The sequence below is a fragment of the Saccopteryx leptura genome, chromosome X, assembly GCF_036850995.1.
Source record: "Saccopteryx leptura isolate mSacLep1 chromosome X, mSacLep1_pri_phased_curated, whole genome shotgun sequence".
NCBI lineage: Eukaryota > Metazoa > Chordata > Mammalia > Chiroptera > Emballonuridae > Saccopteryx > Saccopteryx leptura.
In genome coordinates, this window is record NC_089516.1 from 110000872 (window position 1) to 110013713 (window position 12842).

Below are 12842 nucleotides of genomic sequence, written 5' to 3' on the forward strand. Positions count from 1 at the left end.
TGGGGCCCTGAAATTTATATTTACAACTATACATGAATTGTCATTTGAGTATTTTAACATGTTCAACACATTTGTAAAATCGCAGCATGATGGTCCAGTCCCTTATTGACTAAGCCTATCAAGTTTACGAAGTCTCCTTCATTTCCTTACTCAGGAAGACACCCAATATGATACATATTTGCTTTGGAAACACTTCAAACTCTCAGTTTTTAAGAAATTGAGACTCTAAAGAAAGAAGATAACTACAACTCTTTAGAGAACACATTTTTTTTTTTTACAGGGACAGAGAGAGAGAGTCAGAGGGATAGATAGGGACAGACAGACAGGAACGGAGAGAGTTGAGAAGCATCAATCATCAGTTTTTCGTTTCGACACCTTAGTTGTTCATTGATTGCTTTCTCATATGTGCCTTGACTGGGGGCCTTCAGCAGACTGAGTAACTCCTTGCTCGAGCCAGCGACCTTGGGTCCAAGCTGGTGAGCTTTGCTCAAGCCAGAAGAGCCCGCACTCAAGCTGGCGACCTCGGAGTCTCGAACCTGGGTCCTTCCGCATCCCAGTCTGAGGCTCTATGCACTGCACCACCACCTGGTCAGGCGAGAACACATTCTTAAAGCTAGTTCTAGAAAGGAGACCATCATTAGTCCTGCCATCTTTGTTTTGGTGACTGCTTGAAGGCACTCACCATGCGACACTGCCACACAAAGGTGTTCTTACAAAGAGGCCGGACGGTGGTTAGCATCCAAACAACTGCAGTGTGATGGTGGAGAAAAGTTTTTCTAAGAAAGCAAGAACTAGTTGATGTAAATCAAGCTCTGCCTCTGAATTTATTTTTTCTGCTTTTTTTCTAAGAGCTATGGGAAGTGTAGTTACTGTTGGCCAAAGGCTGCATTGAGTGGCTTTCCAACCATTGTCATTGTCTCAGTATAGAGCAGGGGTCGGGAACCTATGGCTCGCGAGCCAGATGTGGCTCTTTTGATGGCTGCATCTGGCTAACAGACAAATCTTTAATAAAAAAATAGTAACGTTAAAAATATAAAACATTCTCATGTATTACAATCCATTCATTTCCTACCGCTCATCTTCATGGTTGTGGGTGGCTGGAGCCAATCACAGCTGTCCTCCAGGACAACACCAAATTTTTATTGGATAATGCGTAACGTACACGGGTCGTTGTATGGCTCTCACAGAATTACATTTTAAAATATGTGGCGTTCATGGCTCTCTCAGCCAAAAAGGTTCCCGGCCCCTGGTATAGAGAGTCCAGTTAGCTAGACTTTCATCATCCCTTCGGTTTAGTGATCTGTTGTCCCAGTCTCCTACTCGCCCTTCTCTGTGGCTGGGAATCTTGATGGCTTGAGGAGTGTTTCATTTCTTCTTTTCCCATCTTGACTTCTATTAGCCCACGTAGGAGTGAGTGCAGACTTGTCCAGGGCATCCCTTCACTGCTCAGTTTTCAGAGGCCCTTTTTTGTCTCCTCAAAGCAGCCAGGTGACATGACTAGGAAGGTGGGCAACCATTCATTCCCCTTCCGTTATTGTCTCTATCTCAGGCTCAGCCCAGGGAGTACAGTGTGGGGATAACCTTTCTTTACGGTCACTTTTCTGGGGTATACTTTTACCAAATAGATGACATAATTTATTCCTAGAAACTATCCAATTTATGGGTTTCTGTTTTTCATAATCCATAGGGTGAAAAAACAAGAAAAGCTCCTCCTTCACAAAAGATATAAAATAATCACACGTCATTTTAAGCCAATGTGTACTATATTAAAATTGTTTTAATTTGCATGCAACTGCAAGACCAAGCTGTATGAACTCCTCTAAGTTATCCAAATTGAAAACAAATTATTCAGTTTACTGCTATGAGTGTGGTCAAGCTATTTAGAGCAGTCATTTTTTCCCCCTGAACCATAGATTTTACAAATCTGCTCTAATATGTCCCAACTGTCTCATTTAACTCCCATAAGTCATGACTATTTTATATAGTTGTAAAGACCGATGTTTTAGACCCTTGAGATTATATATTGCCAGCTAACCAAGAAATATCTTAATTTCTATTGATTTATATTTATGCAAGTTTTAATACATCATATTCAGATATCCCTTAATTGGGATAAATGTTGACATTGTAGTGAATTTTTATGTTATTATTTTCTATTAGATTCTCATGTAAAGGAATTCTCATATTTAGTTGTATATATTGAGAAACATTATTTCCCAGAGGATAATGTAATACAAAATAATATAAACTGTAAATGTGTACTGAAATATGAATTATTCTGTTGAGCTCCATAAATGAATACTTCACAGAAAGATATGGCCTGGCTATTTCTTTTCAGTATAATCTGTTACAGTAAACCAAAATACACAAAAGCTTTTGACTTTTGGAAAGGGGCTTATATCGTCTTAAACTATTAGTTACGGATTTCTCAAGTAGATAGAGTTTGCAGCAGCCATTGTAGTGTCTGTTTGGTATGTTTTATTTTCTTTACAATCAGTTGCTGTATTCACTTGTTACATCTGATAGGTGAGGATAATCAATTAGTTATTTCTTCAACTTCTGTTTGCTTTCTAATTGGTGTCACGAGTGATGATTTTTGTAAAGAAGAATTGTCTATTATGAACTTTACATAAGACATGACTTGGCCTGACCAGGCAGTGGCGCAGTGGATAGATCATCGGACTGGGACACAGAGGACCCAGGTTCGAAACCCCGAGGTCGCCAGCTTGAGCATGGGTTCATCTAATTTGAGCAAGGCTCACCAGCTTGAGCCCAAGGTCAATGGCTCGGTCTGTTGCAGCCCCCCGGTCGAGGCACATATGAGAAAGCAATCAATGAACAACTAAGGTGTCGCAACGAAGAATTGATGCTTCTCATTCCTCTTCCTTCCTGTCTGTCTGTTCTCTCTGTCTCTGCCACACAAAAAAAGACATGATTTGTAGTAGCATGAGTGACATATTGCATTACTGCTGCCATAGACCAATTTGCGGGCTTAATACTCAAGTTTCAGCGCTAAGCTGACCATGTATTGAAAATTTGAAACCTAAGTTGCAACTGCATAGTGAAGTGGTTGAATGAGATATATATATGGTATTCTCTCCTTTCATCTAATCCAAACATAGGATCTCTGTTGCTTTTGACCGCACAAAATAGATCATTTATTTTAAAGTGTTTTAATTATTTTTTTAAGAGAGAGGGGTACAGAGTAAGAGAGAGTGAGAAACATCGATTGTACTTACTGGTTGATTCTTGTATGTGCCCTGACCAGGAATCGAAACCATAACCTCAGAGTATCAAGATGATGCTCTAACCAACTGAGCTACCTGGCCAGGGCCAAAAGAGATAATTTAAAAACATGTATACCGATATGATATTTATGTTTTTATAAAGTTCTTCATTTCCATAAACATCTTCTATGTCAATAAGCTTATATAATTATAGTGAATGTTTAGAAATATGCACTTATGACTTTTCCCTTTGTTTAATATTATTTCCCGAGACTCCAGGGAAGGTGTATGGGTATTTGCATGTTTGAGAAGCCTCACCGGTGATCCTGAGAATCACTGTTAGAAGCTGGTCCATAAACTCATATTGAAGACTCCACTGATAATAGAGCTCTTGTTACAACCATGTGTTAAAAAATATTTTAACAATTGCATTACCTCTCATTTCTTACTGAATTTTGCATTGTGCAGTCATTTGTTTTTCTTAATCAGTAACCAAATCTCTTCTGCTTTTTTGCTATGCTGCCTTTGTAATACAGCTTTGAAGACGTAAGTCGGTAATGTTTTTTGCTTTTTTTTGCTTTGTGTCATTTTATAAAGCTAAGTGTCATTGATAAAATGAAATATGCCTGTAATTTTATATACAAATACTTTTTGGCAGTGGCTATATTGCTTCATGATAAACATGCAGATTTCCTTTGTTTTAGATCTTACAAGAAGACACGATGCATTCTCCCTGGATGAACAACACCTTACATGTATTTTGTGCAATTAGTGGCACATCGAGTGACAGAGGTTTTGGTTCCCCGAGATATGCTGCTGAAATATGAGGACCTGCAGATGTAAAGTGAGAATGAGAGTGACCTTTCTCAGGAATATTTGGAGCTGTGCAAATGTTAAAATTTCAAGATTTGACATACGTGGAGTATTTCCTTCTGACACCAAAATTTTCATGCTTTCAAACAGGGTGCTTACATATTTGTATATATTTAAGCAACTTGGAAGTGCCTGAAAAATGCACCCGTGTGCTTGGTTTGTACTTTTTTAGGTAAATCTATATACTGAGAAATAGAGCTCAAAAACGTGAATTCAAATTGCTTAATTATTGCTTAAAATAATAATGGTACCATGTAAAATTGTAAAATGGAACACAATAAAAGGTAAAACTTATTTGTAATCAGAAGTGAAGGAAATAATAATTTGAACTTAGCATTTTTCTTAACAGGAAGCTCAATTCATCATACTAATCCTTGGCGGGAAAAATGATAAAAAATTTCCATAAAACATGGATATTTTAGATTGAAGAAATAATTTGAAATCTTGCCTATTTTTAATCAAGGCTAGGCCAAAAGAAACAAAGCATTATTTAAAAGGAAGATTTCAAAAACACATCCATAGAAATACCAAGGCTACTGTTCTTTCAAGTTTTGATCTGATGATGCCAGGTAATCAAGTTGGTCTCCTCCAACACAGAGGTGACAAAAGTGGCGTGGATTTCCCTAGCAAGTGGCATTTCTTGCTAGAGCTTTATCATCTGAGGCTATCCTTAAAACTAAACAAAATATTTCTGAGAATTTGCAGTCGGTACATAGTGTACAACTTCAAAGCTTTAGCAGCACACTCTGAGGTTGGGATCTGTAATGATTCTTCGGTTTACAAGGTTAAGAAACATTTTGGTAGAACTCGACGGTTGCAACATTTCTTGTGTCAGTACACATAACCGCCACAGACTTGGCAATCGCTAGCTAGGGATTACATTTCTAACCATGAAGAAATCTCAGACTACCTAAATAATTCAGGAGAAAGCAAGATGTGAAGAACTTTTTAAGCTTGAATTATCCATATAATTTTGGCTGCCTTTCATGTAAATTTTGTTTTAGACTTATTTTTCTTATGTAGTTTAGCCTATTTTACAGACATAATAAAAAGACACTGAAATATAAATGGATTGCATGGAGCCTTGGCTTTTTAAATACTTTGTGATCAAGTAAATAATCCTAGATATAATACGTCTGATTTGGCCATTTTCCCTTTTTTAATATAATTTTTATTTTCAATTACAGTTGACATACAATAAATAGTACATTAGTTGCAGCCATACAACCCAGTTGACTAAACATTATATAATTTACTAAGAGATCATCCCGATAAATTTCGTACCCATCAGACACCATACATAGTTATTATACTATTACTGACTATATTCCCTGGGCTTACTTAACCCCATGACTACTCTGTAACAACCTATTTGCTGTACTGCTTAATCCCTTCACCTTGTTCACCCATTCCCCCAAACCCCCTCCCTTCTGGCAACCATCACAATGTTCTCTGTATCTATGTGTCTGTTTCTACTCTGCTTGTTTATTTATTTTGTTTTTAGATTCAGTCGTTGATAGATAGGTATTTGTTGCCATTTCATTCATATTTTTATCTTTTTTGTTGTTGTTGTTCTTAAAGAAGACCCTTCAACATTTCATGTAATACTGGTTTGATGTTGATGAACTCCTTTAGCTTTTCTTGTCTGGGAAACTCTTTCTCTGTCCTTCAATTCTAAATGATAGCTTTGCTGGGTAGAATAAGCTTGGTTGTAGGTCCTTGCTTTTCATCACTTTGAATATTTCTTGCCACTCCGTTCTGACCTCCCAAGGTTTTTTTAAAAAAATCAGCTGATAGTCTTATGGGACCTCCCTTATAAGTAACTAACTGCTTTTCCTTTCTCTATCTTTAACATTTGGCATTTTAATTATGTGTCTTGATGTGGGCCTCTTTGGGTTCATCTTGTTTGGGACTCTGTGCTTCCTGGACTTGTATGTCTATTTTTTTCACCAGGTTAGGGGAGTTTCCGTTACTATTTTTTCAAATAGGTTTTCAATTCCTTGCTGTCTCTTTTCCTAGCATCTTCATGATGCAGATGTTAGTATGCTTGAAGTTGTCCCAGAGGCTCCTTACATCATTATTTATTTATTGATTGATTGATTGATTGATTGATGTTCTGTTAGGTATTTTCTGCTTCTTTATCTTCCAACTGTCTGATTTCATCCTCTGCTTCATCTACTCTGCTGTTGACACCTTGTAATGCGTTCTTCATTTCAGTTAGTGTATTCTTCATTTCTGACTGGTTCTTGTTTTATTTCTAGTTCTGTTTTATGTTTCCTATCCCTATGTTGAAGTTCTAACTAAGTTCATCTACTCTTCCTCTAAATTCATTGAGTGTCCTTATAATCAGTGCTACAAACTTTGCATCTGGTAAATTGCTTATCTCCATTTTGCTGAGTTCTTTTTCTATGGTTTTGTTCTGTTCTTTCATTTGGGGCCTATTTCTTTGTCTCCTCATTTTTAGCAACTTATTTGTGTTTGTGCTTATGTATTAGGAAGAGCTGCTACATCTCCTAGGCTTGGTAGTGGCCTTCTGTAGTAGGTGTCCTATAGGGCCCAGTGGTCCAGCCTTCCCATTCACCCTAGCTGGGCTCTTCAGGTACATCCCCCTTGTGGGCTGTGTACACTCTCCTGCTATAGTTATGATTTGATTGCTCTTGGAATATCAATGGGAGGAATTTAATCCCCCATGCCAATTGGCTGCAAGGACAGGCTCTGCCCAGTGTGGAAGATTAGCCGTGTGAGGGCCTACCCCAAGGAACAGGACTTAGTCTACACCTTGATTAATCGAGTGGTGCTTTGACATGGTCTGAAACTGTCCACTGGGTGCACTGGCTCTGGGGCCTCCCAGAAAGTGCAGGCCAAGGTCAGCCACCACCTGTGTCCTGCCAGGGGCACCCGGCATGAGCTACAAAGTTATCTTCAGATGGCTGCTAGTTGTGCTGGGCTTGGAAGTTCTCTGGCAAGGCCAAGCTGTGAACCAAGGCCAGCTCTACCTAGTTCCATGCCTGGAGCCACTAGGCATGTCAAGGCCAGATACTGCTTGTTTGAGAGGATTTAGGAAAGTCTGAAGCATGAGCCAAGATAAGCACTTCATATGGAAAAACCACTGGAAATGGCTTGTGTGGGCCCCAAAGTTGGGTGGGGTGGGGTCTCAGGGAATCAGTGGGGGTGGGGGGAACAAATAGTGACAGCCAGGTTGATGGAGACTCGGATATGGTGCTCTCCTACCAGCTCTGTGGGACAGTGGGGCTCACAAGAGGAACAATGGCCTCTGCTATAGCTCTTCTGTCTGGACAAAAGCTGCACCTCCACCTGTCACTTTGATGCTAGACATTTCAGTTCCTATATGTCCTTGGTGCCTTTCAGTCTGCTGCCTCAGTGCTGGAGCTCAGAGGGATGGAGTCCGAGTAAGTTTGTGCACAGGCCCTTTTAGAGGAAGGCCAAGGACTGCAGGAGCCTTCCATCTCACTCAGCCACAAAACCCACTGGTTTTCACAGCCCAAAATTATGAGGACTTCTCTTCTTGGCACTGAGACCCTGGTCTTGAGAGTCCTGGTGTGAGGCTGGAGTCCTTAGCTCCTTACTGGGCCCTCTGCAGCCAAGATACCCTGCCCAATTTTTATCCACCATGTGTTAGTGTGGGAGCAGCTCATTCCACATCTCCTCCCTTCCTACCAGTCTCAGTGTGGCTGCTGCTTTATATCCTTAGTTGTAGGACTCCTGTTCAGTTAGATTTCAGCAGTTCTGGGTGCTGATTGTTCTGTAGTTTAGTTGTAGTTTTGATGTGGCTGAGGGAAGACATGAGGACCGTGTTTACCTACACTGCCATCCTCACTGGAAGACGGCTATCCCTTGACCATTTATCTTTATATGTCATTATTAAGCTTTCATGGGAGCATGAAATTATTTATTGAGGACTGATTTTGTATTTTAATAGGGGATTCAGGAATTTCAGAAGCAATTTGTAATTCCTTAATATCTTGGAGTGACCTGTAGAGTTATTTTCACCTTTAAAGTAATTCTATCTGGCACGGGCATGTAAGGAACAGTCACCTCGAGTGAGCACTGCCATGTGGGAATGAGGCTTCTTAGGAAAAATTCAGCACTCTTTTGTCAATAGTCTATCACATCACCAAGCATAGTATTGTCCACTTCAGGTATTTTTTAAAGGTCTATTTATTGATTTTACAGAGAGAGGAGAGGGGTCAGGAGAACGAGCAGTGTCAACTCATAGTTGCTTCACTGTAGCTGTTCACTGCTTGCTTGTCATACATGCCTTGACCAGGCAAGCCCAGGGTTTCGAACCGGCACATGCTCTGCTTTGTCCACTGTGGCACCACAGGCCAAGCAGTTAATTTTTTGAAGTGTAATAAATGGCCTCTGCTCTCAAGGAACTTGCAATCTAGTTGAGGAAATAAGATATACACAAAAGAAAATAATACATGAATTAACAATATAACCTGACCAGGTGGTTATGTAGTGGATAGAACATCATCCTGGGACACTGAGGACCCAGGTTTGAAACCTCTAGGTCTCCAGCTTGAATACAGTCTCATTTAGCTTGAGCGTGGGCTCATCAGCTTGAGAGTGGGGTCACTGGCTTGAGCAAGGGGTCACTGGATTGGCTGGAGCCCTCCGGCCAAGGCACATAAAAGAAGCAGTCAATGAACAACTTAGGTGCCGCAATGAAGAATTGATGCTTCTCATGTCTCTCCATTCCTATCTGGTTATCCCTGTCTGTCTCTCTCACACACTTAAAAGAAGAAGAATTAACAATACAAGATAAGTTGTATATGAGCATTGCCAAATATTCATTTGGCTGTGCTTAACTCTTATCACACTCAAGGAATGAGAGGTCACTGAACAGGCTTTCAAAGATGAGAGGGTATTCTAGACAGGAGGAATATCTTGGGCAAAGGTACAAAAAGAATTAGTGGAAGTTTAAGGGAATGGCAAGGACACCAGTTTTGTTCAAGGAAGTGGTAGATGATAAATCTGGAAATAAAATTTGGACCTAGATTCTGGAAAGCCTTGGATGCCAGGCTAATAGTGTTTAGTCTTTGCTCAGTAAATACGGGGGAGCCAGTCAAGATTTTTAATCAGAGATTACTTGATTAAATGTTAATTTTAGATATTTAATGCTTAATTTGCTGCCAGATGTTTTAAGGCATAGAGAGATGGAAATATAGAAACCAATTAGTTACTGCAGTATTCTATAAGTCCATAAATCCCTAGATATGAACAAGGGATGGAAAAGAAAGGACAAGCACAAGAGATATTTGGAAAGACTGGACATGACTTACTAATGGCTAAGGGGAAAAAAGGAAAAGTTAAAGGTAATTTTCTGTCCTGTGGTCAATGAGTTCTTCAGGTCATAGCACAATTTCACTGGATTTATTCTGCCACCCTTCAGAGTAAGGGCAGAAAATTATAAGAGAACAACAGCTTTGGCACTTGACCAACACACCATAGAATAAGAGAGAGCTCACTGGTTAATTAACAAACCTAATAGGTCAGCATTGTAAAGTCCAAGCTTTTTATTGCAAATACTACTTTTATGTGAGGTGAAGAACCTGCGTAATGCATTGGAATAATAGGAATTTCCAAACTCATCAAAATATTCATAATCAGATATATATTTCAGGCTTCTGATCCACAAAATGTTAGGCTATCTTCAATCTTAACATTGTTCTAACACTATATTACTTTAGCCATCAAAACACAAAGGGAAGGCATAGAATAAAAGTTGGTTGTGGATGGGGACTGGGTTTGTGTAACAGGGCTAGTCCCCCTTCCTGGGAGCTGATCAGTAAGCGTACTTTGTTTATTTGGTCCAGTTACAATAAATGTGGGTTTTTTTTCCAAGTCCCTAACCACATAATAGTCACTCTCGCAGAAAAGTGTATATGTGTTTGTCCAACTCCTGCTTGAAGTTGTAACTACATTCTTTTAAGATTTTTGGCCTGACCTGTGGTGGTGCAGTGGATAAAGCATTGACCTAGAACGCTGAAATCGCTGGTTCGGAACCCTGCGCTTGCCTGGTCAAGGCACATATGGGAGTTGATGCTTCCTGCTCCTCCTCACCCCTTTCTCTCTCCTCTCTAAAATGAATCAAGTCTTATAAAATAAAAAAAAATTTTTGCCTCATTTTAAAACTTTTTCCAACATGCTTTTTTCTCTTCTTTTTTAAGTAACAAGAGGGAAGATAGACTCCTACATGTACCCCGACCGGGATCCACCAGGCAACCCCCATATGGGGCCGATGCTTGAATCCACCAAGCTATCCTCAGTGCCTGACAATGCTCAGACCAACTGAGACACTGCCTGTGAGAGGACAAGAGAGAGAGAAGGGGGAGAGGTAGGGGAAGAGAAGCCAGATGGTGGCTTCTCCTGTGTGCTTTGACCTGATATTGAACTCAGGATGTCTATGTCAGGCCCATGCTCTATCCATTGAGCCATCTGGCCAGGGCCCACTTTTTTCTGAGATTTAGTTCATATACCATACAATTCACCCATTTAAAATGCACAATACAATGGTTTTTAGTATATTCATTGAGTTCTGAAACCAGTACCACAATTAATTTTAGAACATTTTTATCACCTGCCCCCCCAAAATCCCCAAACATATTAACAGTAACATCACATTCATCACCTGGCCCTTGAAAACCATTAATCTATTTTCTGTGTCTGGATTTGCCTGCTATAGACATTTTATGTAAATGGAATCATACACTTACTGGCCTTTTCTGAGTGGTTATTTTTTCATTTAGCATAATTTTTCTTTTTTTATTAAAAAAATTATATTTAACAGGGTGAGATTGATTAATAAGAGTACATTGGTTTCAGGCAAGTAATTCTGTAGCCTTTGAATTGTGGGTTATGTTGTGCACCCCTCACCTGAAGTCATATCATTTTCTGTCACTGTATTTTTGTCTCTCTTGATTCCCTTCCCCACCCGCTCCCTCAGAACCCCTACTCCTGGGAAGAACTTTTATCTATGTCCATGGAATCTGAGAACATTCTACTGAGTGAAATAAGTAAATCAGAAAAAAGCTGAGAAATACATGATTCCACACATAGGTGGGATGTAAAACTGAGACTCATTTATCACAATGTTTTCAATGTTTATCCACATTGTAACATGAATTAATACTTCATTCCTTTTTACAGCTGGATAATATTCCTTTGTATGAATACACCACATTTTATCCATTCATCAATTGATGCACTTTTGGGTTATTTTCGCTTTTGGCTATTAATAGTGTTGTTGTGAAGACTCATGTACAGGGTTGTGTAGACATGTTTTCAGTTCTCTTGGGCATGTGCCAAGAAGCAGAATTACTGGGTCAGATGGTAATAATGTTGAATCTTTTGAAGAACTGCCAGACTGTTTTCCCAGTGGCAGCATTGCTAGACATTCCCAGAGGTAGTATATAAGATTTCCAATTTCTGTTTTCTTCACAACTCTTATTATTATCTGCCTCTTTGATTATTGCCTTCCTAGTTGGTGTGAAGTGGTATCTCTTTATGGTTTGTGTTTTTTGTTTGTTTTTTGTTGTTTTGCTTTATTATATTTAATTAAGTACAAAGATTCTTCCAATCGTGTCATCTAGATCTCATTTCACTCACTACTCTGGTTGTCTACCAGTCTCCTTTCTCTGTCTTCAGCAGTGGTGAGGCAGATACGCTTTCCATAGGGAAGGGAAAGCCATGATTTCTTGCCTTTGCCAATAACAAATGTTGGAGAGCCAGGTCGCAAAGCTGTTGCCATTGGTATCTTTCACATGAACTATGTCAAAAGAACCAGAGTGCGTCTCCATTGGCGATCATGCAAGTTCTTCCCAGGTTAGCACCTCCAGTCACCACACACAGGTTAACCAGTATCAAACTTGATGAAATCAGTAATTCTGCCAGTCTCCAAATCAATCTGAATGGTGCTGTTCACCTTGATAAAAGGATCAGGGTAGCAGATGTGGCAAACATCATGGGTCACCAGATGCAGGATTCCTTTTGTGTCCACAGAGATCGCCCTCACTCTGCACAGCTTGTACTTGGCCTCCTCAGGTATAATACGATGAACAGCAAAGCTACCCTTGGTATCAAATCAGGTGAAAATTCTCTCCAGTCTTGTCAATGCTGATGGCATTCATAAAACCAGCAGGGTAGGTTATGTTGGTTCAGACCTTACCATCAATCTTAATAAACTACTGCATGCAGATTTTCTTTATTTCATCTTCTGTCTGGGCATATTTAAATCCGTTCCTTAGGCAAATGAAGAGAAGGAGACATTTCCTCAGCTTGTGGGGACTGGTAGATGGCCGAGGAGCACACAAACCTGTCAGATTATCCAGCATCCAATAATTTGGAGCTGCTACGCACTTCAGATGCTTCTTGGGACCTTGAGTCATGGTTGCACTGGCATGGAAGGAGCTCGTGGAGGTTTTCATGTGCATCTCCCTGGTGGCCAGTGTTGTTGAGTGTCATTTCTTCTGTTTATTGACCATTTTATGTCATCTTTGGGATGTGTCTATTCAGATTCCTTGCCCATTTTTTTAAAATTGGGTTGTCTTTTTGTTGTTTAGGTGCAAGAGCCTTTGTATGTTCTAAATCAGTGGTTCTCAACCTTTCTAATGCCATGACCCCGCAATACAGTTCCTCATGTTGTGGTGACCCCAAACCAAAAAATAATTTTTGTGGCTACTTCATAACTGTAATTTTGCTACAGTTATGATTCAGAAT

At 39.7% G+C, this 12842-nt stretch overlaps 1 protein-coding gene and 1 pseudogene across 2 annotated transcripts in view; one reads left to right on the plus strand and one right to left on the minus strand.

Annotated features, from left to right (window-relative positions):
• DOCK11 (dedicator of cytokinesis 11) overlaps positions 1-4394 on the plus strand; it is a 235505-nt gene extending 231111 nt beyond the window's left edge. For both annotated transcript variants that reach the window (XM_066357342.1, XM_066357343.1), the window contains one exon: positions 3932-4394. In XM_066357342.1, the coding sequence (XP_066213439.1) occupies positions 3932-4054 (123 nt within the window). In that variant the 3' untranslated portion in view covers positions 4055-4394. The remainder of the gene's footprint in view (positions 1-3931) is intronic.
• A 7177-nt stretch (positions 4395-11571) lies between these two features.
• On the minus strand, positions 11572-12591 carry LOC136385627 (small ribosomal subunit protein eS4, X isoform-like; annotated as a pseudogene).
• Positions 12592-12842: the final 251 nt, after the last annotated feature.